Here is a 27,404-nt window from a genome sequence, read left to right as displayed (position 1 = left end):
GACATCAAATCCTCATCCCACGGGTTTGCCCACTGGCGCTGTGGTGGGTATAGCACTCGGCTCTGCAGCCGCTGTCGCCATACTCACTGGATTTCTATTCTTCTTGTTTCGTAGAAGAGGGCGTCGTGGTACTGAGCGGAGTAGAGACACTACTGAACAATACCATCCCAGAAGCGGATTGCCTGAACTGGAGACACCGACTCAACACGCAGAATTGGCGGCGGCGGCAAAGGCATCGCAGGGGGGATGGCCAGTCCACGAATTGGAACGAGAAGAGAATCCCGTCATTCCAGAGCTGGGGGAAGCTGATGGGCTGCCACTAGAGCTTGCCGGTACTGCTGGAACAGGGGATAGGCATGAGCTTGGCGCGCAAGAAAGGTCAATCCCAGAGCTGGAGGGGAACAACGGTTCTAGACACGAATTATCTTGACATCAATCGAAGCTGCGCGCAAACAAACAGGCATTCTCTATCCCGCGATATGAACCTATGATCAGGATGAATATCAGGGGCAGACTGGAACCAAAAAAAGACGCACAAAGTTGGAATTCAATCATCTCAAGACATGTCTACGTTAAAAAGAACAAATAACCTCCTAAACAAGAAATCGACTTTTGGTTGAAAACGTATTAGTTCGGTGTCCACGCGTTGGTCGTCCAACTCTCGGGGCTGATGTCTGGCCAGTACAGTCCCTGTGAACCATCGTGATACATCGACGCATCAATGAACTGCAAATCCAGGACAGGCTGAGACAGGAGCTCCTGTAGTGAAGGCTCTGACAAGGCCATGCCTGCTGTGGGATTGGCCGCCGTGAGCGCTTGACTAACGTCGATACCATCCAGTTGTATGAGGTTGGCATCCGGTATGGCAAAATCTCCCCTCCGTGACTGAACTGCCGCCATGCAAACTTTCATGGCGTCTAAATGTCGACAGAACTCTTCGGCAGCGAAGTTGCCGTTTTCTTTCAGCTGAGCCAAGAACTGAGCGGCAGACTCAAATTGCTCCTTGTCGCTTCGACACTCCTTGCCGTCGAGAAGACTCGAAATGGCTAGCACAGTGGCGGCAGCAAAGAGATATTGGGTATAAAAGTAGTCAAACGTAGCAAAAGATCCATCAATCCAACATTCAATTAGTAGACGGCACGAGTGTCGTGCACACCTCACACAAGCTTCCGACAGGGTGACGGCAGAGGCGGGAATTTGAGGTTCTGCCCTTGGCTGCGTCTCCCAAGCGGCGACGTGAGTTCTTAGAACGTGGAGAAGGATAGGTCGGGTGGAAGTGATGGCGACCTGTCGATTGTAAGAAGAAAGTAACCCGAATTTGAGGAACGCATCCTTACCTGGTTGAAGTAAAGGTGTAGGGAGAGAGGCTTGGGGCTTGGTTCAGGTCCGTCCGTCGACTCAATGTGTAGATGAGGTGGCAAGTCTTCTACAAAGGTACGCAGATCTCTCAGAGCCTCCTGCACTCTCTGAGACAAGGTCTTTTGCTGAGGCCTTCGTGTATAAATCGAGTTGATCACCCGCCAGGCGAGGCGAGCCAATCGAATACTTGCGATAAAATATGCCGAGTCTGCGAAGTCGTCTGATGGGGTTTCCAATACCGGATCCGAAGGGAAGTCAACCTCAATATCGTTGTCCTGTATCGCAACTGGATGACCAAGCCTTGATGCCCACATGCGATCGAAGCTATACGCGGTCCACCATACTCGAATCCTGTGTTCCCTGGCAGCAGCATCCCTCAGCTGGGATTCGGGGACGTTTAGGTGCAGTCCCATAACCACAGAAAGGCGAACAGAAGAGCCGGCCAGAGCATATGCCGTATATCGACGGTTGAGTGCAAGAGAGTAGAAGGACTTGGGACGGTTAGCCTATGTTAGTAGACGTACATGCCGAGGAACTTACAAGAAGCAATCTGATCTCGATGGCATCAATCCTCGGCCGTTCACTGATGATGCGGAGCACACGGGTCGCCCGAGCGAAATAGCACATTCCCGGAAAGTTCTTTTCCTTTGCGGCTGTCCGCGTCGAGTACATCTCTCCAATGGCGAACAGGGCCCATAGTTTACTCTTGAGAAGCGAATCGGTAGAATGTGGGTTCTGCATCGTCTGCTCAAGTCCCTCGAGGATTTGGCTTTTGCGAACGATATGGTAGCAACGACTGACATACTTGAGGGCGACATTTACCAACAATCGTGCTCGGGAGGGAATAGGCCAAGGGCAGTCGGCATCAGAGAGGGTAAGTAGTCTATCATCCGGTGCGTAATTGACTCTGGGAATATGGCTGTGTCCAGGCTCCGAGATGGCTTGACGGAAACGTGTGGCAAAGGCGGCATCTGATGCTTCACCGATCAATATCGGTGTGTGAAGAACATTCATGTCAAAGAACCAGGGGCGTTCTTCCAACAGGGTCCCTTGAAGAGTCGAGGTCGAGGTCCCCTCAGCCTGGCCATTGGTAGGGGCAATTGGAGCCTCCGGTGCGCCGAGTTCAGGCCGAGCTTTGGTGTCCGCATCTCGAGTATTACGGAGCCGCTGATTTTCGGCGACAAGGTCATCGATATATCTACTACGTTAGAGAAGAAACATGTCAGGCCACGCATCGACTTACTGTTGGCTGACTTTTACCAACCGGTTCTTCCGGGGATAAGAGCACTCGGCACCCTTGCTTGCCTGTCGGCAGTTCTCGCAGGGCTGTCCTCCCGAGCACTTTACCTTTCGGGCGTGGCACCGACGGCAGCTATTTGGGTATGAATCAGCAAGGGGGTTCACGGGCGCACGAAATGTCTCACTCTTACGCCGTTGATTTGGTCTTGCGCTGTCGCTTGCCAGAGATGCTGCTGGCCGGGTTAAGAGAGTCGATATCATCTTTACCCTCCCCCTCGGACTCACGGGGACTCTCATCGTTCGAGGTCATGTCGGCTACTTGCGTTTAGCCGTCTCTCGATTCGAGTGGACTGATGGGGTCGTCGGGCTTCAACCACAAAAGGAGGCGGAAAGATGGTAAAGTCGCCGCACGAGGTGGGAAACCTGGGGATCGTCGGTAGCGGCAAACGCTTGATCTTAACAAATCTGGGGATCCGGTTTCTTCCCGATTGGACATGCGTCTAGTCGATCTGGTCGCAGCCGTGATGTCGTGTGACTGCGAAGATCTCTGGAAGCGGAATGTGACGCCGAATATCCGCGGCGCAATGTTTCCCCTCGCCGGAATGACTAAGCCAAATTCCGACCGGATCGGCAAAACTCACTCTCCGCCGAGGACATCCCGGCTACTTGACCCTTTAAATCGGCATCTCGACTCTCGATGCCGACGTCTTTGTCAAACTCATGATTTGCCAGGGATAAAAAGTGTGTCCGACACCGCAAGATAGAGTCATGGAAGGCCCACTTATCGTGATGCCTGCTGATGCAAAACGAAAATTCCTTCGCTCGGGTATTCATGATTTCGAGGTGGTATTTGTACTCTCTGGTCCTCGGCTTCTCTTGCAAATGCAATGCAAGTTTTTGAGCCTCATTGCAATGCCCACCGGAAGTTGTCCGTTGACAGATGCTATTGCCGAGGTGTTGATTTCTCGGTTCGAGTTCCTGTTTCAATATATTTTGTTTGTCCCCTGAATTTCTGCCAAGATGGCGAGTGAACCCAAGTCAGGGGGGTTGACTGGTACCCAACCATCAGTAAGGCCTCTGCCTCCTGTCGGTGCCATTGACGATGATGTGGCTGAGATCCCATCCTGGAGAAAATGGGTCATCCTGTTTGTCGTCTGTTGGATGCCTCTTCCAATGACATTTTGGAGTACTGCGATTATGCCTGCTACACCTGAGGTTGCTTCAGACTTGGACATCGGGGTGACTACCATCAACACGGTCAATGCTGGCGTTTTCGTCGCCCAGGCCTTGTCTGGCCTGATCTGGCTCCCAATTAGCACAATAATTGGTAGAAGGTCAACATATCTTGTTGCCAACCTTGTCCTGTGCCTATGCTCTATTGGATGTGCTGTGGCTCCCAACATTGCAGGGTTCGGCGCTCTCTGGATTCTTGGCGGCACAACAGGGCCATTCTTCCTTGTTGCCGGACAGACCATTCTGGCAGACATTTTTGAACCGGCAAGTTTATCCAAGAGATTATTAGTGTTTAATATTAATGCCATGTAGACTGTTCGCGGGACGGCTGTTGGTTTCTTTCTTGGCAGCTGCGTTAGTGCAAACACCATCGGTGAGCAACGCCACGGGTCACGCGACATCACAACTAACCATCTACAGCCCCACTGATTGGTAGTATCATTGCCACCTTTACCAGTTGGAGAGTCATTTATGGCGTCGAGGCCGGCATGTCCTGCTTTGGCTTGATTCTCACCTTCTTTTTCATTCCTCGGGCAAGCGAGGTCGGGAACCCCAAGACTGCCGAGGCTATACGTCCCAAGACACGAAAGGACATGATCCGGACGTTCAACCCTATGATTGTGTTTCGGCAGTTCAAATACCCGAAAGTTCTATTGGCTGTATGTTGTATCCACTCGATGATGAGACGTTTCTGACACCTACTAGAACATTGCTTGTGGCCTGTTGGCGTTTAATCAGTACGGCCTCTTGAGTTCGGTCCGCCGTGTTGTCAACCCTCGTTTCAACCTGAACTCTCCTCTTGAAAGCGGCCTCTTCTACCTCGCTCCTGGCGCCGGCTTCTTGGTTGGCAGCACGCTTGGTGGGAAAGTGTCCGACATCACTGTCAGGAGATACATCCGAAAGAGGAATGGGCAGCGACTACCAGAGGACAGACTCAACGCCAGTCTGCCTTTCATTCTTTTGGTGCTACCTCTAGGCACTCTCCTCTATGGCTGGAGTGTACAGAAACGCATCGGAAGCATGGCTTTGCCCATTGTGGGTTCCTTCGTTCAGGGAACAGGACTCATGGCGTCGTTCAGCGGGCTGAACACATACGCTGCTGGTAAGTCAGAATTGCACAGCCTAGGGGAAGGCGCTAATAATTCTGTAGAAGTTCGTCCGGTATACAGAACGGCGGTCATCACGGGCAAGTATGTTGTTCAGTACAGCTTTGCCGCGGGAAGTGTTGGCGGAGTCGTACCCTTAATCAACGGCCTCGGTGTTGGATGGGCTTTCACTATCAGTGAGTATTCCATTATTGGTCGAGACTTGGAATATGTGCTAACTTGATGAAGCTACATTCGCGACCATTATCAGCGGCACGCTTGTTGTGCTGATTTCCAGATTCAGCAGAACATGGAAGCAATAAATAGCGGCAAATGGCTTGACAACTCACCATCAAGCCTGCCATCTAGCAGGGCACAGGAGATGGCCGAAACAGGATACGACAACGAAAAGTCTGCTTGACGTTTACAGGTTTGATACGCGAACCACGTAACGACTCTGCATCAAATGGAAGGTAGAGTTGGAGAAAAACGAGATTAAAGAACTGCATAGAATGTTTGGATATAGACTTTGCATACCTACACAAAAGTGTTTTAAGTAGAATAGACAATTAGAGGAGTAATCTTATAATTATTTGGGTTGAGGAACAGCACCGAGTATTAACTGGCGATTAAAGCAACCCTCAATGTGCGACTTAAGTTGGGGGTGACGCTGGTTTATGCTCGACCTGGGACAAAGAACGACATCTTGTCATGCCTCTGACTCTACCACGGCTGAGCTGGACGTACTTTTACGAGATGGAATATGAGAATAGTGTGGGATTGACTCAGTCGTGAAAAGCGAACTCGACACAGGGTAGAAACGCTCAAGCACCAACTACCCGGGAGCTACTAACGAAGTGCAGTTGCGATTGACTTGGTTAGTGTGCCCTTGCAATATTTAGCAAGAGCTCATAGGTTGCCTCGTAAATCTAGTGAATACTAGCTCACTCGTTCACTCACCGTCGTCCCAATTTGCAAGGGCATCTAAAGACTAAGTGATAATATGGAGACATGATTACCAAGACGCCCAAATGTAGAGCCTTGCGCTTGCAAATCCGATCACCATCCTACGATGTGGGGAGGCTAACGTTCGCTCGCGCCCTTTGCTTGACATTTTGTAGTCAATTTTGACATTTTTGACATGAAGCACACTCCACCACGGTATTCACGGGGAGCATTTCCGGGCTGTTTCGGCAATAAACGGGACTATTTTCCATGAACCTTGAGTCAACCTCTGCTATAACATGAACTTTCTGGGCACTCTGATCAGAGATTCCACACACTGACACAGTTATCACGATGACCTCTCTCGATACATTGGACCAGAGTGCAGAAATAGCAGTCATCAGTGCTTCCTTCAAAGCCGTCTTTGACAAACTTCTTCAGTCCACGCAACAAGTTCACCATGATCCTATGTTACGGGTTGCCCAACCAGCAGACCTCCCTCTCCTCAAAGAACTCAGCACTCCCGGCCAACCCAACGACATAGACCAAGCCATCCAAGATGCCTTCACAATCTCCGACTTTCGCCTCCGAATGAACAACCCCCGCTTCTTCGGCTTCGTCCCCAACCCCGCCTCGCCACTGTCCTGGATAGGCGACTGCCTCTCGAGCGCCTTCAACTCGTTTGCGGGGTCCAGGCTGCAGGGCTCGGGAGTAGCCGTAGTTGAGCAGACGTTGCTGGAGTGGCTGGCGGCGCGTGTGGGATTGCCTGATACTGCGGGCGGGATTTTCGTTTCGGGGGGGTCCATGGCTAATATGACTGCTATGGTTTTGGCGAGGGATTGTATTTTGCCTTCTGGGCAGGAGGGATTGGGTGTTGCATATGTCTCTGATCAGACGCATCACTCTGTGGTAAAGGCGCTGAGGATTATTGGGATCAAACGCGATCGGATCCGCGTCATTCGGTCGAATGACTCCTTCCAGATACAGACCGCAGCCCTCAAGGACGCCATCCAAGCCGATCGAACGGCAGGACTCATCCCTTTCGTCTTAATTGGGACATCAGGGACGACCAATACGGGGAGTGTTGACGATCTAACGGCTCTTGCACAAATTCGAGATGAAGAGGGCGTATGGCTTCACATCGACGGTGCCTACGGTGCATCTGCCTCTCTCGCCGCTACTCGAAGCTCAGCGGTCAGCGGTCTCGGCCTTGCAGATAGTATCTCTTGGGATGCGCACAAGTGGCTGTTTCAAACCTACAGCTGCAGTCTTATTCTTGTCAGAAACAAGACCAACCTGGCAAGGGTCTTTACCAACGACGGCGACTACCTCCGAGACGCACTCGATGACGAGGAGATTCCCAACTTCTGGAACCTTGGTATGGAGTTGACGCGGCCGTCGCGAGCTATGAAGCTCTGGTTCACGCTGCGCGTCCTCGGAGTAGAAAGACTGGGACTAATGATTGATCATGGCTTCCGCCTGGCAGAGGTTGCTCAAGAAGAGGTGAAAAAGTCGAAGAATTGGGACGTTGCAAGTGCTGCGAGCATGGCAATAGTGACATTCCGATATGCACCACCGGGAAAGACGGACGAGGAGCTGAATGACCTAAACACCACAATTTCAAGAAAGTTGGTCGAGGGAAATATCGCTGGGATATTGACAACAAAGCTACGAGGGAGAGTAGTTCTGAGAATATGCTCGATTAGTCCGTTATTGAGCGGTGATGAGATGGCGGGCATCATTCGACAAGTCGATGAAGTGGCAAGACAGCTGAATCCTTGTGTCTGATTGATGAAAGACAGCCAGCTAGAGACATAAAGACCCTGACTAGAGTTTCCAAATCAACAAGATAAACAAGGCCATGATCAAGAGCGGGGAGCTGTCAACATGTAGGTGAGACACGGCAAATTATAGCGAGTGCTTTTTCATATAATGGTCTAAAGAGCGGGAACCCGATATTAAGAACTACACATCACAATACCCTTGTTGTTCAAGTCGATCACTTCCGACAGGTCTTCAACTATTTGGTACGTAACACGACGTACCTTGGTTTAAGACAGTACCATCTTCCCTACTATATGCTCATTCTTCTACTAGGCATCAATAAACTATCCTTTCCGCTCTGGCAATCGTGCCGTGTGATCTAAAAGCAGGGTTCGAGCCTCAAGCCCAACCAGCCCCGCAGGTATGCACAGTAGGGCGGCAAATATTGTCTCGGCATTTCTCTGACGCTAGACGGCCTACAGGAGAGCACAAAATACGACACCTGTCTATTCTTCTTTACAATTCTGATCTCTATAAGTATCTCTAGCCTCCCCCCTCGAACTCTTTCCTCCATCACTCTCTTCATCCTACCTCGCCTTTTGCCTTAATCCCCTAGCACCTCCTATCAGACGCGATGAAGTTCAATTACATATCGGCAGGGCTCGTCTACTTTCTTGCCACTGCGTATGCTGCTCCAGCAAGAGCGCCCGACAGCAGCTCTGCATCGAGCCCCTCACGGAGGCCATGTGGGGAGGGGATTGCATCTAGAATTCACGACGCTGCTCATTGCGTCTTTTGCTTTGTTCCGGAAGGAAAATTCCGTAACGACGCCCCTTTCGACTTTGTACACTGCTGCCCGTGGTCAAAAGGCTCCTGAAGAAGTGTATTTTCGACTACGTGGTTGAAGCCGCTTAGCTAGCCGCCCAACATCAGTTGAGTAATATACCCATGAGCCTTTTGCAGATCCTCCTCTAACTTTGGGTGGAAGATAGGGTCCCCGTGCAAAGAGAAAATCTGCTGTTTTTCTCTGGTATACGGGGTTTGTATAGCAGAAGTGGCTTGCTCCTACGCCATCTGATGAGGGCCTCGGCGGACTCTGGTATCCGTGGGAAGTTTTGATGGAAACTGAGTGTTTTCTTGGCATGAGAGTTAATATGATATGAAAAGAATAAAACTTGAGTCAGCTATAGATTTGTTCTGCTAAGCGTTTGCGTCGTGATAAATACACTACTGTAGGAAATGACTTGGCCCAATGCGTGCAGGTGCTGACCTCCTGTCTTGTTTCTCAAACAGAAGCCCCTAACACGAAGGGGGTCGCCAAGTTCGTTTCTCTACTACTCATACTAACCACTGATCCTGCTATTTGCTTCCATACGGATATATACTAGTTCTTCGCTATACCTCTCAATCTTCTTGTCCGGCCGTCTCCTGGTCCCTTCGCTGCACAGGCTCTTCGTCCTTGTTGGGGAGGTACTTGAAAATGATGGGCAAGACCGCGGCAAGGATGGCAGCGGTACCGAGAACGGCATTGGAGGCTGCAAATCCCTTGAGGTTGCGGGGTCCTTCAGAGGCGGGCCACAAGTAGCTTCCGTAGATGTAGCTGGTGTGACCGAACGAGTTGACAAAGGCAATGGCAATAGAACGCTTTCGCTCTGGTCTAGCCATAACCTCACTCGTCCAGTTGAGAATAAGTGGCACGGTTGTGAACATGCCGCCGATGAGGAAACACATCATGACGTACTTGACAGTGTTGTTCCGAACAACAATGGCGATCAGACACGATAGCGCCGAAATGGATAGCAGACCAGTGATGTGCCATCTGCGATCTTGAGTCTTATCCGAAGTCCAGGACCAAAATAGTTGGAAAACAGCACCGCAGGCCCAGATGGGGACCGTCATCCATTGGGCGGTGACACTGGTGTAGCCGAGTCCCTTGAGCATGGTGGGGATAAAGTACGAAATAGTCAAACCCAGAATGTTACAGGTATAGAGAGCTAGGAACAGCCAAGTTCTGCCGTCCTTGAGGGTTGCTGCAACGGCTTGGAAGGGTGTCAGATTATCTTCCTCGGGCTGAACAGAGGCGCTCTGGTCGTGCAGGATGCGGACGTGGCCGAGAAGTCGTTGCTCGGGAGTCAACATTTTGGAGTTTCGGGGGTAGTCGGGAAGCACAAAGTAGAGACCAAATCCGCAGGCAACTGTAACGACCCCTTCAATAAGGAGAAGCCATCTCCAGCCTGGGATTCCACGGGCTCCCTCAAGTCGCGAAATAACGGCTCCGGCCATGATGCCACCGAGGGCGGGCGCAACGCAGCCGGAAGTATAGAAGATACAGAATCGTTTACCTGACAAGTCAGCCACGAGATGCACGTTGTTGTAGGTGTTGACTTGTTGAATGCTTACCAACTTCCTTCTTGGTGTACCAACAGGTCAGGAGGAAAAGAGCACCAGGAAAGAGACCGGCCTCGATGGCACCAAGGAAGAAACGGCCGGCAAGGAACGATGATGGATTCTTGCTCTGGGACATTCCGATAATCACACTTCCCCAGACGACACAGATGGTAGGCAGGTAGATAGAAGGCTTGATCTTCATCAACAGCATGTTGGAGGGTACTTCGAACAGGACGTAGGCGACGAAGAAGAGAGATACGAGCAGAGAGTATTCTGGAAGCAAAGGGTGGTTAGTGTCGGAAATCGATGACCGGGGGCCTGACTTACGGTTCTCGCTGAGTCCTAGATCCTCACTCATTCCTGCGGCATTGGCGTTGGCCTTTAAGATTGTGTTAGTTTGGCTCTCAGATATCCAAGGAAGGCACTCACAATGTTTCCTCGGTCGAGGTATGCAAGAATGTACATCCACCAGAGAAGGGGAAGTAGGACCATATCGGCCTTCTTGACCAGGCGTTTTTCCTCTGAAGTTCCGGGGACGTAACTCTGGAGGGCTGCAACAATCTCGGCATCTTCCAGAGAAAGTTCATTGGCGGCAACCTTGGTCTCCTTGAGGCTGTAGTTGGAAACGCGATCGTGAGCCTTGGGCCCCTGATCTTTGGATGTGGAGTGCTCCATCACACAACAGAGAGAATAAGATAGTCTGATGAGAGTGTGCGAGCGCAAAATTGATTGAGCCTAGTAGCAAACGCTTCAATGTCGATTGCAAGATGAATTTCCGAAAGCCCAGGCGGTTGATCAGGTTATGTACCCCGTGTGGGAGGTGTTTTGTCGAGCGGGAGAAGTTAGCCGCTGGGTAGGATCATGAGGGGTGACATACTAGTCAGTTAGCTTTGCCGGTTTGAACCCCAGACCCCGGATAAGTTATCAAAGACGGGAGATAAGCTGGGTTTGTTGGGTCCGCTCTGCCAAGAGTCTATCCAACTTTCTTGAGATAAGCGCGCCCTGTAGGTAGGTAGAGAGCGAGCTTGTTCAGAATTCGGTTGCCTAGAGTTGGAACCTCGAGTCCAGCTCTTTCGTATACACGAGTAATTTCACTACATTATGGATATTGACAGTATAGATGGGCCCTACGCTCACGTTTCTTTTTCCTTCGATCAAGAGGATTTGCGGGGAAATGACGAAGGATCGCCATGGTCACTCAAAGGCAATCCCCAAGTGTGGTTCAAGTCTGGTTTGAGTTGCGGGGTACCCGGCACACTACCGGCACGCAGGCTTGAAATGACGGCCCGGTATCTTGGTTGGCGGTCTGGGGTAATGCAGCGCTAATGGCGATAGCTGCAAGAGGTGTTACAGGCATGGCATGGATACAGCTGGGGCGAGGCCATGGCGCGTGGCAATAGTCGAGAATACGGGTGGTGGTGGAACGAGTATAATCGAGGAGTTTGGAGACGGCCTTGGCCAGAGCCGGGTGTGCCGGTCAACGATCTGTCATTACAATCCTCGTGAACCTTGGCATTGCACTTCGGTCCAGAGCGGACAAGATTTTGGTTACGGGCAAGATGCTCAAGTTCCGGCGTTCAGCATTGGATTACAAGGTTGGTTTATCGTTGTGTTCTTTGCTACTGTGCCCGACGGGGAGGTCATTGATACCAACAATAAAAAGGTTCCGGCGTGTTGAATGATACTCTTAGATGTCATTATGCGTGGGTCATTAAACCGGAGCTCTTTAGACTTTATACGTTGTGTCTTGTTTATCTCGATATAATGATACCAGCTAGTTCTACATCATCTTCCAACCCTATGATGAACTGGCCGCAGATGCTGCCACAATTTGGCGCGCCATGTCGGGAAAAGTGTCAGCCGTGATATCCATCTTGCCAAAAACGCCCTCACAAAGCTCCTTCTCCCAAACAGTGCAGTACGCAGCCTTGAATCTGTACACAAACTTTTGTCAGCAAGAGCAATTGTTAGTGTAGAAATGCAACTTACCCTGCCAACTGAGCAGCTGTCACATCCCAATTGTGAGCGGCCGCAAACCACTTCTCATCATCACCCAGACGGTCCAGCATAAGCTTATACACCCGGGGATCAGGCTTTCCAATCTTGAATCCGTCACAGGACACGAAGTTTTCCTTGGGCATATGGATGCCGTTGTGCGTGAAGTAGCCGCCCACGCGCTCCACGTCACCGGCCGTCAAGGCCCAGATAGTGAAGCCATTGTCTCTTAGTATCTGGAAGCACTCGGCAATTCCGGGGCGTGCTTCCAACTTCATATACTCCTGGAGGATATACTTCAAGTCATCGTCGTTGGCGAACTCGTGCGGCTCTTGCACGCCCGCCATGTATAACATTCGGTAAAAGATGCTGCTAAAGACATCTCGGAATGTTATGTAGCGGCCATTCATGCTGAGATAGGTATACTCGCGTTCCGTGACCTCGATCCAGAGGTATCCAAGCAGACGAGGCTTGATGCCTTGCTCACGTAGCTCATCACCCAATCGTCGGTCAAGGGCGTTGAACATGGCATCATACGACACGCATGTGCCGACGATGTCAAATACAACGTGCTTATTAGCCGGAGACATGACTGGGTCGGTAAAATTCGGAGTGAGAATATGGTGTTTGTGGTGAACAAGGGGGTTGGGTAGGGAGGTAGATGGCTAACTCTAGGCTTCCGATAAAGGCTTGGGCCCTATAAATGATAAAACCAGCTGATGATTGTCGGTGCCTGCTTGTGCTGGGGGTCAAAGAACTAACCGAGTTGAAGGATGGGTTCAATGTTACCGGCACGCAGCCGGCACACCGTCCCGCAGAATGGGGGTGGACCCCGGTGACTATCATTTGTAAAGTTATGCCGACGTCATCTATCTCTGCATCATTCGGCTCTGTTATCTAGATAATTTCCTGTCTATGTTGGTCTGAACAAGATCCGCGACTTACCGTCCCTATCTTTTTATTCTTTGAACGTTCATGTCATTGCCTGGCAAACTCCACAGATACAAATCCAATCTTGACCGTCGAGTCAGACAGCCGACAACATGAACAAAGATGAAATGGCGCCAGCCGCTAGCCCCGTCCCCTCCTTTTGGAATGCGGACCCTCGCCCCCTGGATGATTTCAGAAGCACTAAAGACCTTCCCTCCGAAATTGACATTCTCATTATCGGCTCTGGCATCGCAGGAGTGGGCACAGCCTACCACCTGCTTCGAGACAGCTCTTTCAAAGCCTCTATCGCAATCCTCGAAGCCAGGAAGCCAGTTTCTGGTGCCACTGGGCGAAATGGAGGTCATGTCAAGCCAGACGGTTTCTTGAACGTTCCGAGAACTGCCAAGATCTATGGCGCAGAGGCAGCAGCCGAGTTGGCCAAGTTTGAAGCCGCTCATGTGTACGCGGTGAAAGATCTTGTCGAAAGGGAAGGCCTTGACTGTGACTTTAACGTCACTAGGGCTTTGGATGTTTTTCTGGACCCCAAACATGCAAAGCAGACGGAGGAAGCATACAGAGAGTTGGTAAAAGCAAATGTTGTCGATCTACACGACATCGCTTTTACGCCCAAGAAAGACGCCGAAAGGGTAAATACCACCCCGTGTTTATTCTATCACACTCAAAGCAGCAGCTGACAGGTATAAAAACAGGCTTCTGGTGTCAGGGGCGCGCAGTGCTGTTTTTCCTACACGGCCGCCCACTTGTGGCCATCAAAGATGATCCATCAACTCCTACAACTCCTCCTCAACAAAGGCGTGAAGCTATACTCTCACACGCCCGTAATATCAGTCTCGTCAACACAGGATAGAAATGGAAGATGGACTATGACAACCCCCGATGGCTTGATCAAGGCTCAGAAGATCATCTACGCCACCAACGGCTACACCAGCCATCTACTGCCCGAATACGCGCGCTGCATCGTCCCGATCAGGGGCATCGCTTGCCATATCAGCAGCCCCAAGGAAACCGACACACCTCATTTGGTTAATACCTATGGCATCCGTTTCGATGCCCGCAACAATGACTATCTTATCCCGCGACCCGACGGCAGCATCATTGTTGGTGGAGCCAGACAGCGGTTTTGGCACAACAAGGAGCGATGGTATGGCACAGTACGAGATGATGAACTCATTGACGAGGCTGTGTCTTACTTTGATGACTATATGCAACGGCATTTCCGCGGGTGGGAGAACTCGGGTGCCAAAGTAGAGAGCATCTGGACTGGAAGTAAGTTGGACCTGCGTTTTTCAACCACAACTACCGACGGTTGCTAACACGAGTGCTAGTCATGGGATACAGCGGAGACTTTATGCCTCACGTCGGCGAGGTCCCAGACAAGCCTGGCCAGTTCATCATTGCTGGTTTCACGGGCCACGGCATGCCGCAGATTCTGCTTTCGAGCAAGGGCATGGCAGCCATGGTGCGTGACGGTGTTTCATTTGAGAATTCGGGTTTACCTCGTATCTTCAAGACCACCAAGGCTAGGATATCCTCAAAACGAAACCTCATGGAAGAAAGTCTCGAGCCGTTGTGGAAAACGGGTAGGGAGTCAAAACTGTAGGGAAATGGGAGGATATGCGGTTTAGGATATATGAATTAGCGCAAGAGAGTAGTGTCTATTCAATGCTACAATCACCACAAACAGTTTCTCGTGATGCAACCACCCTAGAGCTTTTGCTTGATTGTAATTGTTTGCCACCACGTAACCGTTGGTCTTAATACCGTAGGATAGGTATGCTAAACTATGATCTTCGAGGTATTCTAGATGCCATTCTGTGAGAACCTGGAACAGCCCTTGTCTTCATTCAAACACTTGATTGTGCCTGACCTCACATGAATGATGTCAGTGAAGCCAGTGATAGTGGTTTGGATAAGTGGGTTTCTAAATTAGGCATTATCACTGTCGATCTCCGGCACGCACCGGCCCGGCACGTCTCGGGTGACATTTTCCGGCACGAAACCGGCACACAACACCAAACCTCAAATCGTAGGAATCTCCCTCTTTCAACATCCCTCCACTAGACCAGGACCTTTGTTTACCAAGCTGATTGGCCTGGTTTGCTCAGCGTGTTGCAATGTCGAGACCCACCGAAGCAGATCAGACTGTTGATGACCGGCAGCCTCCGGCGTCACCCCAGCCGGCACGTAACGAGATAACCGTGGCGGTTGGGAAGAAGCCAAGGGCTGCACGAGCGTCAGTGCTCAGATAGCGTATAATTGCGTTCCATGGCTAATAGGACTCATAGGTGCGACCATTGCCGGCGTCTGAAGGAAAGGTGCACTGGCGGAACCCCATGTGACGGGTGTATCAAATCCAAGCGCCAATGCGCCTTCACCAACGCATATAGACGATCAAGACGGCGGCCAGAAATACAAAAGTTGGCAGAAACGATTAACCCAAGGGTGTTTTTCGATATCGATAGGATTCGCAACTTGGAAGCCATTGTCCAGCACTTTACGAATATTCAGGATTTCAGCCCTACTCAGCTTGCGGAGACGGTGGCATCTCTATCAACGGACTCGCCTGCGTCACAGGACCCTGCGAACCTACAACGTGATGAGGCTTCCGACGACACTCCCAGCAATCAAGCGACGAAAGACGCTACTTCTATCCTAGGTATGCGGTTTTAGATTACCAAGTCATGGCAACTTTACTCATCGCTGGACAGCCTATGAAGAGTTCTCTCATTCCGACTTTACTCGCCAAATCCAACAAAAATTAGGTCCTGACTTGGAAAGACCTAGCACTGTAAGAAACGTCTCTCTCTATCGATTTTTCATTTGCGGAGCTAATATGTATTGCCACAGGACCCGACAGCCAGCGTGGCCACTGCCGAACAGTTACTATCATGGCCCTTTGTCGTCCAAGACGCAGTATCTGTGTTCCCACCTGCCGAGGTCGCCACTGCGTTGCTCGACATTTTTTTCAACGTAGCTCAGACAAACTACTTCTACGTAGACGAAGACTTTATCCGGAACCGGATATCCGAGATATACGCCCACCCTGCCACGCCGCTCACGATCGCCGATGCTCCATGGGTCTGCACAGCTCTCATGGTGTTTTGCGTCAGTACCCAGTTTGCACACCTGGTCAAAGGAAGACAGTCCAACACGGGGGAGGTTGACGTGACTTCGGCAATCGATGACGCTCTTGCTTTGTCTTTCTATCGAAAAGCAACAGCTATGATTCCTGATCTGCTGACTATCGGAAGTGCACAATGCGTGCAAGCCTTCATCTTGATGGGAGTGTACACACTTCCAGTTGACCCCGCGGGATTGGCTAGCAGCTATTATGGAATTGCCATGAAGATAGCCATACATAACAACATGCACTTGAAAAGCAAGTCCAAGACACGAGACACCGAGATGCGCAACCGAATCTGGTGGACGGTCTATACCCTGGAGAGGTGGGTGAGCCAGCCCATATAAGTCCTATTTGACGAGTCCACTCGTGCTTGAAAATTATTTCACCAGAAGCCAAATATTGGACACAGTATCTAACTACTCGCAGGCGTGTTTCCATTTTACATGGCCGGCCGGCATCAATCCAGAGGTCCCAGATAAGCGCTCAGGTACCAGTCGATCGCCTTGAATTACAGCCATCCGGAAGGCCCAATACGTTTCATAACGCCATGGCCCAGAAAGACCTTACTGAGATTATGGAGGATGCTCGCGACAACATGTTGGTTCTTTTATCCCGATTTCTGCTGCAAAGCTAACTTTCCAGCTTAATGATTAAAAGAGCAACTCCAAGCTCGAGCATACTGGTAGCCAATGATGCCCTCAAAGTAAACCAGGCATTGGAGACATGGTGGGATAGTCTCCCAGAAGAGACCTACTGCAAGGACTTGACGCCGGGCCAGCCACTCTTTCGATCCAACATACACCTCGCACTCACGTATCATCTTGTGCATATCTTTATTGGCCGGTCCTTCATGTTTGACGATTCTGATACTGATAAGCGAGGTCTGCACGGATGGGTCAACGCTCGCAATACCCTCATAAAACACTGTATCCAAAGCGCCATTACGTCCGTCCAGCTCTGTCAAAAGCTCCATGATGAATTTGGACTTTCCAAGTCATCATATACCGAGTTCACTTCTTGCTGTGCTGCGGTGGTAACTTTGATAGCTCAACGCATCCTCAGCAAGACGGTAGAATTCGCCGAATTCGGCGACATCTGCGATCAAGGAATCACATTGCTAAAAATCATGTCTGGCGGCATCTTTGCCAATACCAAAAGCTCCGAGAAGCGGGGCTTGGAGATTTTGGAAATGACGCTGGCTAAGCTGGGAGCGAGTCATGGTGAAAGCCCGTCACTGGGCGGTGCAGGTTATGATCAGTTTCGTAACTGGGTTGCGTTGCAGGTTGAGCCCGAGCAGATGCTGGGACAAGAGCAAGCAGTGCCAACGATGGAGTGGGCGTATGGTAGTAGTCCGGGACAGGGATCGTTTCGTTCAGAGGAAATGAACTTGATGCCCGAGTTTGTGCCCACCAATTTTGCTGAGCTTGCGTCGCTGCCCGGCCTGGAGAACTACTTTCAGAGTTCAATAGGATAAGCAAAGACACAATTTATTTACAAATTTAGATATGCAGTGCGATGAAGAAACAGTGAACCCTGTGAGAGACTGGACTATTCCCTAGGTCCGTTATACCGCGAGTCTCGAGCGAGCCTCCCCTGAGTTTTCATGGTAAGGAGCGCTTCACTGTCAAGTCTAAACATGAAACCAGGTGCCATCATGTCACGCTACTAAAATATTATTGAACGGCACGTCTTTAATCTCTATTGAATATATACATTGCTCATTATCTCCCGGGGTATCATCTCTCATCTTCCAATCCCTTTCATCGTTTCGTCGCCACCACCTCGACTATCATGTCCTTCTGTACACGTATCCCAGCCGTATTTTGATCCGTGTCCTCGTGGTAGGGACTCGATATCACGGTACGAATACCCTCATGACTGTGTACTGGCCTGGGAACCGCATCGAAGTCGCCAACGTCCGAGACACCACTTTCTATGTCGGCTAGTTGATGGGTCGAACTGGTCTCGTCATTCTCCTTTTCCCTGTTTGTTCTCGATATCGTAGCCAGTCGGATAGCATGGCTTGGTCGACTGGTGGGTTGGCTGCTCTTGCCGCCGTAGTAGGAGCTGAGGAAGCGGGCGGGGAAGATGTTGCGGATGACAGGTCGAAGTAGGGGGAAGCAAGCTATTGGAAGTAGTTAGTCAAGAGGCCCAATATAGGCTCAAGGTTAAGGGCTCTCACCAGATACAATTGCAATGTTGATCTCGACTGATCCCCAGACGCAGTACATGCCGTAGTCATGGGGCATTTGTGTTGACTTTGGGTTATACCTGAGGGCCTCGACAATAGCGAATATCGACGCGAGACAAACACTGTGACAGAGTTAGATGCGACTGCACAGTAATAGAGCCCAGTAGTCACGTACATAGAGCCAACAACGAAGAGACCGGCCACAGCAATCTTCTGGCCGATGCGTAGGCGGAGTTTGAAAACCTCGATGATAGGCAAGACCAAGATGGCAAGGTCCATCAAGAAATGGGTAAGCACCGTGCTAAAGAAGAATTCCGTATCCCGGATCCTGCAGACGGCGTGAGGAATCGTCTTATCCCAGTACGCCTGCACCGGGAGGCAGCGGAAGATGGTCATGAACGTTCGAACAATGATCCAGATAAAACACATGGTGATCATGATCTGCATTGGGAGTCGGATCGATGATAGCTGAAAGATTCGCCAGTAGAGGAAGAGGATAGCCAATTTCGCAGAGGCGATCGCAAAGGCATATGTCAGGGAGTTGAAGAATCCGATGAATCGTCCATTGTGAAGGATCAGGTCTCGTTCGGCGTCGCTGAGGTCGTCGGGCATGTATTGGCCAAGGTACCAATGGATGGTCCCTGCATAGAATTGTTAGACTCTGAATGGTGTGAATATTGTAGGTTGGCTTGTACATTCTAACACGGTCGCCGAGTAGAGGCATCCGAATATCTGGCATGTCTGTTAGCAAGTTGTTCATTCATGTCTTAGGTGGACGGAGAACCCACATAGGTAAGCACACAAAAGGTATCATCCCACCACCAAGGCTGCTTTGTTATCCGTCGGGCCATGAAGCGCATCACCATGGCCACCGATGCCGCGATCCATGTGATGGCCGTCGACCAGTAGATGTTGGGCTCGAGCCCAGCCATGGTTGAGACTGCAATGCCTCGAGAAGTTGAAGCTTTCGATGACGAGCACAACAATGACGAGAATCACTTCCCACCGGTTTATCTGGGGGTCCCTCACCTTTTGGCTGAGGATCAGCGCTTTGACTTTGGGCTGGCAGTGGCTGGCCTATCAACGAGACTAGACCCCCATCATTGGACCGTTGACGTGAGGACCTGACTCGGCGCGACAAGCCACCATGGCTGAAAGTAGAGTGGCAGCAATGTACCCAATGGCCTTGGCGGGCTGGACTCGAGCTGCGCTGCTTAGCTGGGCTGTTTTCAGGACTCACGTTTGAGCTGGGGAGTCGATAGCTAGATCGAGACCGATTTGTTCGTTCAGTTCATCGGCTGCGACGGCTTCACGGTAGACCAGCCATTCAAATGCCATGGTTGATACAAGAGTCATGCAGAGGCTTTTCCTGAGAAATCCCTTTTGCCAGGTCTCAGCCACGTCTTCTTACCGATCATTCTGGACACACAAGTGAAGCCCCTTTTGCATTCGAAATCAGCCACTGAAGAACACGCGAGATAAGAAGCGCACAACAGCTGCCGCGTCTACCCCGGCAGTGTTGGATCCGGGGTCTGGGAAACTCTAACTCGGACCCGCGCGTGGTCCGCCTCAAAAACCCCAGGGTATCGCTAAGCCCTGATTTGACGGGTCTCGAGTCTCCCGATAGCCCTGCGGGCGATAGCAACGCGGCCTGAAACCATTGTGATGTCGGCGTTCCTGGGACTCGAGTCAGTTGAACGGGAAATCGGGGATCTGGAAACAGGGCCTGTTCTCAGCTGAGCTGGTGGTGTCCTGCAGGGCGACGCAAGATGCAGGGACACCAACCGCGTAAACGGCCACGCTGCTGCCGTTGCAGAAGGTATCCACTCCATATCTTCAGCTCCTCGCTTTGATGTCATTCTTGAAGAAACGCTCAGATCCTCTCAACTCCACCGTAGCATTCCCCCTTCGACCGTGCACTACGGCCCGGGCTCCTGGTTCTTCAAAGTCGCATCGCTTAGGTCTGTTGACAGATCTGATCAAGCTTAGCTTGCCCTCCGACCCACCGACGGTGAGGCAGCTAACGCGTGGTGGCTGCAGCGGATTTTGATAACGTGCTGAGGTGAACGATTAGCCCGCTATTCTAGCACCAACAGCTCGTCCACTCGATCTGTCTATCAGTGAACGGATCGCAGAATGTCATTCTTTCTTCGGGGTCAAACGGTGCCGATCAAGGAGGGTGACATGCTTTGGGGGTCCGACACGTGTCGAGCGATACGACGCGGCCGCCGTGGCTTTCTCCCGTTGCAAATCGGCAGGCAAGCTAGAGCTGAATGGCTGGGTTTAGCGCGGTGTGGTTGGCGGAGTGGGCGGCCGCGCGGGTGGTCATCCGCAGTGACAGGAAAGCAAGATTGCAGTTCGAAGGCTTTTCAGCGGTTCATGATACTATTCCCATGCGAGTGATAGTTAAAAGATTGAATCGATGCGGTTCGTCTTGGAAGTTCAGGGGTTGTCATGGTAGTGACAGCTTTCAACGGAAGCCGTTTTCAGCTCGCTTGGGCCCAGGGGCATCAATCATCACATCCGTGCCAAACTGCCCAAATTGGAATTTCTTAAAGTTGATTTTAGCTCTAAGCTCTCCATTTCCGCCCCCTCTCGCTTGTTGGGGTGAGGTTGGCGATATTTCCGCTCTTGGCAGTTTCCCATGTGGCTTATGGGTCAGTCGCTCAGGGGCACCATCTGCAAGAAATAGTTAGTGTCTAAAACCCCTTGATAGGCAATCTTGCATTGATGGAACCGATTGGAGATCCGATGTAATCATGCATTTCATCAGACACGTGCGGTTGAGGAGCCGAACAGTTCATGGCGATGATCAGCCACGTGGAGTCGGAAATGCCGTTGGCATTTCAGCAGTCCGTGCAGTGAAGGTGCGTTACTTCATCGTATCAACTATCAGAATACTCAACAGTGCTCGCAGTATTTTGATCCTAACCCTCGTAAATACAGGTCACCGTTAACTGATGGGGACAAAGGGCTTGAGCGTTCCATCAGGCATGGCGCAGTAACTCCGTCACGACCTACACCTCGCAAGGTTAAGTTCGTGTCTCAAAGCGCATCAAGTACGGCAATTCGTTTCTCTCTGGCGCCTACTACTCTTTACACACCGTTTGATGTTTCCCTATGAACCCAACTGATAGCAGATTATTCTGAACTGAACCGAGCTCAAGCTGTCAAGTCTCCCATTTGCTTTCAAAGGCTTGTTCCACTTGCTATCACTTTCTTGCCCCACAATTTATGGTCCTTCTTAAGATTTAGCTTCAAGGAGATGGTGCTGGGGGGTGAAAGAGATTACTGCGTTGAAATGGGGGCAGAATGTTGCAAAGACCCAATGCTGCAGAACATAGTAACCAGAAAAATCGGTCGTTACAAATTAGATTTAGCAAACAATTTCGGCTTCAAATTGTCCTCTTAAGAGAAAACACTGCGCCTTGAGTATGTTGAAACCATCCAAACTCTTACTATTCTCTGATCCAAAGAGCAGCATACATATCGTGGTCTGAATCCAACGTATACCCACTTACCAGCATCAACCGATATCCTTGACCCACCCATTTGTTGAACTCATTTTGGTAGTCTGCTGAGGACATCCGATGTCTCGCAACCCAAGGGCCACTTGGCGATTTATCCCAAATCGCGGCATAATAATCCACATTATCGACCACATAACCACTGACATGAACGAGACGGAAGCCCTGACCCACATACTTATCCGAAAACTTCTGATATGCAGACGTTGTCATTCCATGATGTGCAACCCATGTAGTATTAGTCGCCGACTTCTCCCACAACGCCGCATACAACGCTTGATTGCCTTGCGCATAGCCGCTAACATGCTTCAACCGGTACCCCTTTGAAAAAAAGGTATTAAACACCTTCTGGTATTCAGAAGAGCTCAAGCCATGTCTAGCGACCGGCATGGCGCCCGCAGACTTGTCCCAGATGGCTGCATAACGAGCGTCTCCTGCAACGGTGTATCCGTTGACAAGACGGAGCCGGAAGCCCTTGCCAGCGAGAGCATCGAACTGACCCTGGTATTCGGCACCGGTCATGCCATGCCTCGCAGCCCAATCCGAAGTAGCATTTTGGTCCCAGATCGCTGCGAAACGCGGATCACCGCCGACAGTGTAGCCGCTCACGTAGGTGAGACGGTATTTGTCGTGGCACATTTTGCCGAATGTGTCCTGGAAGGTGGAAGAAGACATTCTGTGTCTAGCTTGCCACGATACAGCAGCTCGAGCAGTGATAGAATGGTGTGCACCAGTGTCGTCTGATGCTATGGGGGTGGCCTGTGAGGGAGGGCCGGTTACAACCATGAGGGCGAAAGCCCAAGTGACAGCAGATAGGAAAGCTGAGATCATTGTGGTAGTCGCAGGTTCTAATCGTGGAGGTTGCAATGAATCTGAGAGACTGGTGGTTTGGCCAGTTGTCAGTACCTGGCATGACGACTCGCTTGGATTGGCTCTGCGTCACCTTTCTCAGCGGAGATGATAAAGGAATCTGCTCAGAGCAACTGATTGATGGATGCCAACCTAGGCGATTTAGAACAGAGAAACAAAGCGAAGGATAAGATTCTTCGCCTGTGCATCTTTTCATTCTATTTATGCTGGAGCGCCAGGCCGTGATATCGCCAACACAACTCCACCATGGCTGGCTATATTTAGATCTCGAAGAAGGCTGCTATACATAGACACCTCTATTATTTTAGGCCTCCATGCACTCGCAGGATAGCGAGCGGGCGCGCCGCTGTGTTCGAGAGACGTGTGACTTCTGGAAAGGGGCCGAGGACATCTGCCAATGAGATTCAGAAACAGACACAGGTGCTGCTAGTCTCTCCAAGTTTCAGGAAAGTTTGCTATGAATAGTTCTCGTCCTAGTTCGGGATCTTCAACTAGTATTCAAACAAAGTTGCTACTTATAGCACAAGCCCGGGTGTGCTGGCCTAGACTAGGGGAAGATTTCTATACATCTACGAATCTAGGTCTAATATTAGTAGAATGTTCCATAAATAGTTCAAGATCACTACTCTTAATTTGTAGTCAAGCTGTAAGTCGCCACTGAGTACGTATACACTACGAGAGAGCTTTCAAGTGGACTAGTGGCTCAATCGTCTCTGTTGCAGAGATTCTATTTCAGGCTTCTAACCTGACCGAACCAGGGAACAGGGTACTGCCACACGTACCAAATTCCCCTGGGGTGCTATCCTAAGGAGCCATCTGACAGATTGTACTTTCGAGATGCCTCTTGGTTCACAGTGACTTGCTTCAAACTGGTTGGATTATGTTCGCGATGTGTTATTCTCAACGAAACCTTCACTAAATACTAAACATAACTCAGTTTTGCGGAAACCTTGAAACATCTGCAGCTGAATCAACATCAGTTTTCGTAGCCTTGGTGCTAACCGACCCCGAAGCACCCTCCACAGACAAAGGTCGAGCAGCCATTATCGCAGATCAAGAAGATGCCCGCGCAGTGAACATCTGCTGGCTTTGGAGAGCATGGTCCAGCGCCTCCACCGTTGCAATCACAGAGAATCTTCTTTCCTGTGACGCAGTAGCCACCGTCGCCCCAGTCACTTCTCCCCGCCTCGTGCCATCCTGCCGGACACGCCTCCGGATCGCAAAACGGCGCAGTCCCGCTCCAGAAAGCCGCGCAAGTATCGCCGCCAATGCATTCGCAGTAGACTTTGTGTCCGCTCCAGCAGCAATGGCCACCACCACATTCATCGGTTCTCGTCTGGCGGGTTCCGGGAGGGCATTCTCCGTCGCAAAATGGTGCGGTGCCGTACCAGCCAGGTGAACACGCCATCACTCGACCTAGAAGGATGTATAAGATTCGACCTTATGTGTGGACCAGGAGACTTGCTTACCAAGGCCGAGTAGACTAGATAGCATAAAAAATCGCTGCATTGTGGGATCATAGGAAGGAACATTGGTTGAATCAGTACGATCGATCTGCAGGGAGGTCTGCTCATACTTATAAAGCTGTATCCATAGGAGTGCGTCGTCAGACATTCCCGCGCGAGTCTGGGTATCATTGCGGGCGTCTGGAGCAAGCCTAGAATATCCACGTATCCAGTTCTGGTCTCTCATAGCCATGATTAGCACGCGTCCAATGACACACTTCCTGAGTCAATTTCCCCAAAATTAGTAGCACGCTACCTTTCCCGCGGTGTGACACCTAACCAGGCTCAACCCGTTTCTTTTCGGGGATAGGAGTATAATGGGGCAGCCCATCATTAGCCAGCCCCCTGGGTACGAGGCTTTCACCTCTGATCAATACCTTCATTCTTTTGATCGTACGCAGCTGAAGACTAAATTTAGATTTTTGACACTTCGCATTGACCTAAGACTAAGAATAAATATGTATTTTGACATGCCAATTGCTCAGTGTATACCTCCTGCTCTACATAGGATATAAATATACTGGCACACCACATACTATCCCAAACTCTGGTCTATAACACCATGTCTTATACCAGATATTAAACTGGGATCTAATATACCACATTAAGGCATGTACTAATATATTTCTAGGTCCTGAAACTTGGTCCGGTGACGCGCTAAAGGAAAGTATGGCAGTCATCGGTCAGGACGCAGTTCCCGATGGTCCCAGAAAATGTTCCTACACCACGTGACGACAACAAGTATCTTGCCGCCTTTGGAGAAAACGGCCTGTACTTTAATCCCCGGCAAGCACCTGCAGATAGCCTTTGGAGAGAAATAGCTGCTGCTCAGCCAAAGGGGGTGAGCAGAGCTGATGCGGACTGAGTGGGGGGTGATGACCAGCTGAGCTGAAACTGAGCCGGCCAGCAAAAGAGGCCGTAAAAGCGGCCAACCCTACTATTTCACGTGTCGCTCGAGTTTCGTCTCAGGATCCCGTTTCCACCATGGAATCTGTGATATATCGCATATCTTGTCTGCGTAAGAGGGTCTGTTCATGTCACTGAATTATGCGGAGAATGTATTTATGAATTAAATGGCCACGTATAAGTGTCGCAGCTCTTAAGATTCTATGTTAATAAATATGTTGCTGTGGTCGAATACAAATGTTTGGACGCCCTTCAGCCCGATATAGCGATCAGGACAACATGCCGTAACCTCCGTGACGGAAACAGCATGTAACTCTGCCAACGACTTGCCTTACATGTTAGCCAGGCAGCCGACGTCGTACCACTTGTACTGTGTGTATTGGCCATCGGTAATGAGAGGCCCCTTGAAGTATTCGCAACGGCCGAAGTCGCTGCCAGTGTAGTAAAATGCAATGACCTCGCAGCCGCTGTAAGTGGCGCACCCCTCAAGACACTCCTTGGCGCTAGGCTTGTATCCAGGAGAGTAAAGGTAGGCAAGGTCATGCCCGGGGACGAAGTAGCCGGTGATGCCACAGACGGGAGCAGGGGCCGAGGTAGTGGTCTCTGGAGCGGTAGATGTGGTGGAAACATCAGCCTCCGTGGTTGTGGTGGTAGGGGCAGCAGTGGTAGAAGTTTCGTCAGAGGCAGTTGTGGTAGAAACGGCAGTGCTAGAAGTTTCAGTGGCAAGAGTTTCAGTGGCAGAAGTTTCGGTGCTGGTAGTCTCTTCGGCTGCGGTTGTCGTAGTGCTCAGGGTAGGCGCCGTGGTGTCGGGTCTGCAAGGAGGTCTGGCGCCGACGGTCGAGACGGCGGCCAGGGCCAAAAGGAGGAGCTTGAAGTGGACCATTGTGTCTGTTCGAGTGAAATGGGGAATTTAATAGATGGTCTGGTAGCGAGTGACTAGGAGTGAGGCAAGGAAAAAGAGTGACTATTCGGGATGCATTGACAATAACAGAGGATGCACGACGAACGACCAAGACGGCGAGGGAATGTGGGTGCAACGTAGAATTTATTATCACTTACCAATTTAGCGTAAACGCATTCCCTCAATCATCACAAGCCAACATGATGTTCCCCTTCTCTTCGAGAGATTAGTTGGGGATCACATCTGGAGATGAAGACCTCCTTGGGGGCGCGAACATTCAAACAAGAGGCCGCACATGGGGATCTAAGCCAATCATAGCTGGTCGGTGGCTTGTCCTGCTATGAGTATCACAAAATGAGATCAAGACGAAACCAAGGCACCAGAAGCAGCTGGTAGTGCTTTAGTGATGAGGCGAGCGACCGTCAGCAGTCAGGAGATCGAGATCCAGACTAGCCCAGGGGCTTGACGCGCTTTCGACGCTTGAGGGCTCGGGAGCGTCAAATAGTCTCTCGCACTATGGCCATTCTCGACGACCAATGCAAGCCACGATATCCGTTCACGCGGGGTGGAATATTACAAGGCTGCTCACCGCGTAAAAGTTGTATGTGAGGACCGGCCCTGTTTTCTTTCACCCGCGTGCCGAACTCCGTACGCCACAGCACATTTCCCCCTATTTGTTTCATTGTGGGGCATACACACTCCGTACTCTACTGTTGGAGTGTATAACTATGTCCAAGGCGGTTTTAGGGTGACACAAGAACGTCAAGAAGAGGGATAGTCTCGACAACCGCCGGCTTTCCAAGCGGCTCATATCAGGTTAGACGACCCCGGAAGCGAAAGCTCTGACAGAGCCGCTTTCACTATGAGCGTCGATCGAGGGGTGACAAAGGTGATGATTTCTGAACTGAGCTGACTGCAATGGGTCGCTTGGTATCACCAGGCTAGGGCAGCGCAGCCACGATAAGACAAAGGATTCGATGGGGTGTTTGGGGATGATCATCCTGTATTTCTGGGGTATAAGAATCAACATTTTCCATCCACACAAGCTCCATTAATCCTCATGGACGGGGCGGGGTCCTTAGATAAGCAGTTATGACCCACCCAGGTCTGGGGTTCCCAGAGTGAGGACGGTTTCAAGAACGTCAAGGACTGTCCTCAGATCTCAAAGCCATGACAGGCCGAGTAGCAAGGTATTTTATTTGACGTGTGGAGGTACAATGCCTTACTCTCCATTAGCTCAAGCGTGTTGAGCTTATTCATGGAAGTATGTCATCTGGTATGAGTGGTAGCCACCGTTTCAGAAGCAGTGTCAGTTGGTGCTCGACATGGGGGCGCCGTACCTACCAAAAAGAGAAATGTACAACCAGAGACGAGGGCAATAATATCCTATACAATTACATAGTGCATGTGATGAAAGCCTC

At 50.7% G+C, this 27,404-nt stretch overlaps 10 protein-coding genes across 10 annotated transcripts; 4 read left to right on the top strand and 6 right to left on the bottom strand.

Annotated features, from left to right (window-relative positions):
* Positions 1 to 627: 627 nt before the first annotated feature.
* Positions 628 to 2,908, bottom strand: LRP88_04535 (transcription factor domain-containing protein; the record flags this gene model as incomplete). Its single annotated transcript, XM_083241107.1, has 5 exons — positions 628 to 1,287; positions 1,338 to 1,850; positions 1,900 to 2,557; positions 2,624 to 2,731; positions 2,790 to 2,908. 5 exons carry the CDS (start codon positions 2,906 to 2,908, stop codon positions 628 to 630), a joined length of 2,058 nt encoding a protein of 685 aa, XP_083102255.1.
* A 710-nt stretch (positions 2,909 to 3,618) lies between these two features.
* LRP88_04534 (acyl transferase/acyl hydrolase/lysophospholipase) lies at positions 3,619 to 5,239 on the top strand (the record flags this gene model as incomplete). The annotated part of the gene is made up of 5 exons (XM_083241106.1): positions 3,619 to 4,099; positions 4,252 to 4,478; positions 4,537 to 4,933; positions 4,982 to 5,113; positions 5,166 to 5,239. 5 exons carry the CDS (start codon positions 3,619 to 3,621, stop codon positions 5,237 to 5,239), a joined length of 1,311 nt encoding a protein of 436 aa, XP_083102254.1.
* Positions 5,240 to 6,215: 976 nt separating this feature from the next.
* On the top strand, positions 6,216 to 7,567 carry LRP88_04533 (pyridoxal phosphate-dependent transferase; the record flags this gene model as incomplete). Its single annotated transcript, XM_083241105.1, has 2 exons — positions 6,216 to 7,489; positions 7,546 to 7,567. The coding sequence occupies 2 exons, from the start codon at positions 6,216 to 6,218 to the stop codon at positions 7,565 to 7,567; spliced, it is 1,296 nt and encodes a 431-aa protein (XP_083102253.1).
* Positions 7,568 to 9,029: 1,462 nt separating this feature from the next.
* On the bottom strand, positions 9,030 to 10,688 carry LRP88_04532 (uncharacterized protein; the record flags this gene model as incomplete). The annotated part of the gene is made up of 4 exons (XM_083241104.1): positions 9,030 to 9,967; positions 10,026 to 10,286; positions 10,341 to 10,392; positions 10,443 to 10,688. The coding sequence occupies 4 exons, from the start codon at positions 10,686 to 10,688 to the stop codon at positions 9,030 to 9,032; spliced, it is 1,497 nt and encodes a 498-aa protein (XP_083102252.1).
* A 1,123-nt stretch (positions 10,689 to 11,811) lies between these two features.
* Positions 11,812 to 12,598, bottom strand: LRP88_04531 (uncharacterized protein; the record flags this gene model as incomplete). The annotated part of the gene is made up of 2 exons (XM_083241103.1): positions 11,812 to 11,947; positions 12,003 to 12,598. The coding sequence occupies 2 exons, from the start codon at positions 12,596 to 12,598 to the stop codon at positions 11,812 to 11,814; spliced, it is 732 nt and encodes a 243-aa protein (XP_083102251.1).
* Positions 12,599 to 13,051: 453 nt separating this feature from the next.
* Positions 13,052 to 14,559, top strand: LRP88_04530 (FAD dependent oxidoreductase-domain-containing protein; the record flags this gene model as incomplete). The annotated part of the gene is made up of 3 exons (XM_083241102.1): positions 13,052 to 13,585; positions 13,649 to 14,225; positions 14,285 to 14,559. The coding sequence occupies 3 exons, from the start codon at positions 13,052 to 13,054 to the stop codon at positions 14,557 to 14,559; spliced, it is 1,386 nt and encodes a 461-aa protein (XP_083102250.1).
* An 872-nt stretch (positions 14,560 to 15,431) lies between these two features.
* Positions 15,432 to 16,427, top strand: LRP88_04529 (fungal specific transcription factor domain-containing protein; the record flags this gene model as incomplete). The annotated part of the gene is made up of 3 exons (XM_083241101.1): positions 15,432 to 15,615; positions 15,668 to 15,747; positions 15,807 to 16,427. 3 exons carry the CDS (start codon positions 15,432 to 15,434, stop codon positions 16,425 to 16,427), a joined length of 885 nt encoding a protein of 294 aa, XP_083102249.1.
* A 1,416-nt stretch (positions 16,428 to 17,843) lies between these two features.
* On the bottom strand, positions 17,844 to 19,206 carry LRP88_04528 (uncharacterized protein; the record flags this gene model as incomplete). The annotated part of the gene is made up of 4 exons (XM_083241100.1): positions 17,844 to 18,208; positions 18,266 to 18,396; positions 18,450 to 18,915; positions 19,059 to 19,206. The coding sequence occupies 4 exons, from the start codon at positions 19,204 to 19,206 to the stop codon at positions 17,844 to 17,846; spliced, it is 1,110 nt and encodes a 369-aa protein (XP_083102248.1).
* A 2,526-nt stretch (positions 19,207 to 21,732) lies between these two features.
* LRP88_04527 (uncharacterized protein) lies at positions 21,733 to 22,632 on the bottom strand (the record flags this gene model as incomplete). Its single annotated transcript, XM_083241099.1, has 1 exon — positions 21,733 to 22,632. One exon carries the CDS (start codon positions 22,630 to 22,632, stop codon positions 21,733 to 21,735), a length of 900 nt encoding a protein of 299 aa, XP_083102247.1.
* Positions 22,633 to 25,413: 2,781 nt separating this feature from the next.
* On the bottom strand, positions 25,414 to 25,965 carry LRP88_04526 (uncharacterized protein; the record flags this gene model as incomplete). The annotated part of the gene is made up of 1 exon (XM_083241098.1): positions 25,414 to 25,965. The coding sequence occupies one exon, from the start codon at positions 25,963 to 25,965 to the stop codon at positions 25,414 to 25,416; it is 552 nt and encodes a 183-aa protein (XP_083102246.1).
* Positions 25,966 to 27,404: the final 1,439 nt, after the last annotated feature.

Source organism: Fusarium phalaenopsidis (genome assembly GCF_050370095.1).
Source record: "Fusarium phalaenopsidis strain FUZ10S chromosome Unknown contig_32292, whole genome shotgun sequence".
Lineage (NCBI taxonomy): Eukaryota > Fungi > Ascomycota > Sordariomycetes > Hypocreales > Nectriaceae > Fusarium > Fusarium phalaenopsidis.
Note: the sequence above shows the minus strand (reverse complement) of the source record. Positions and strands in the feature narration are given on the sequence as shown.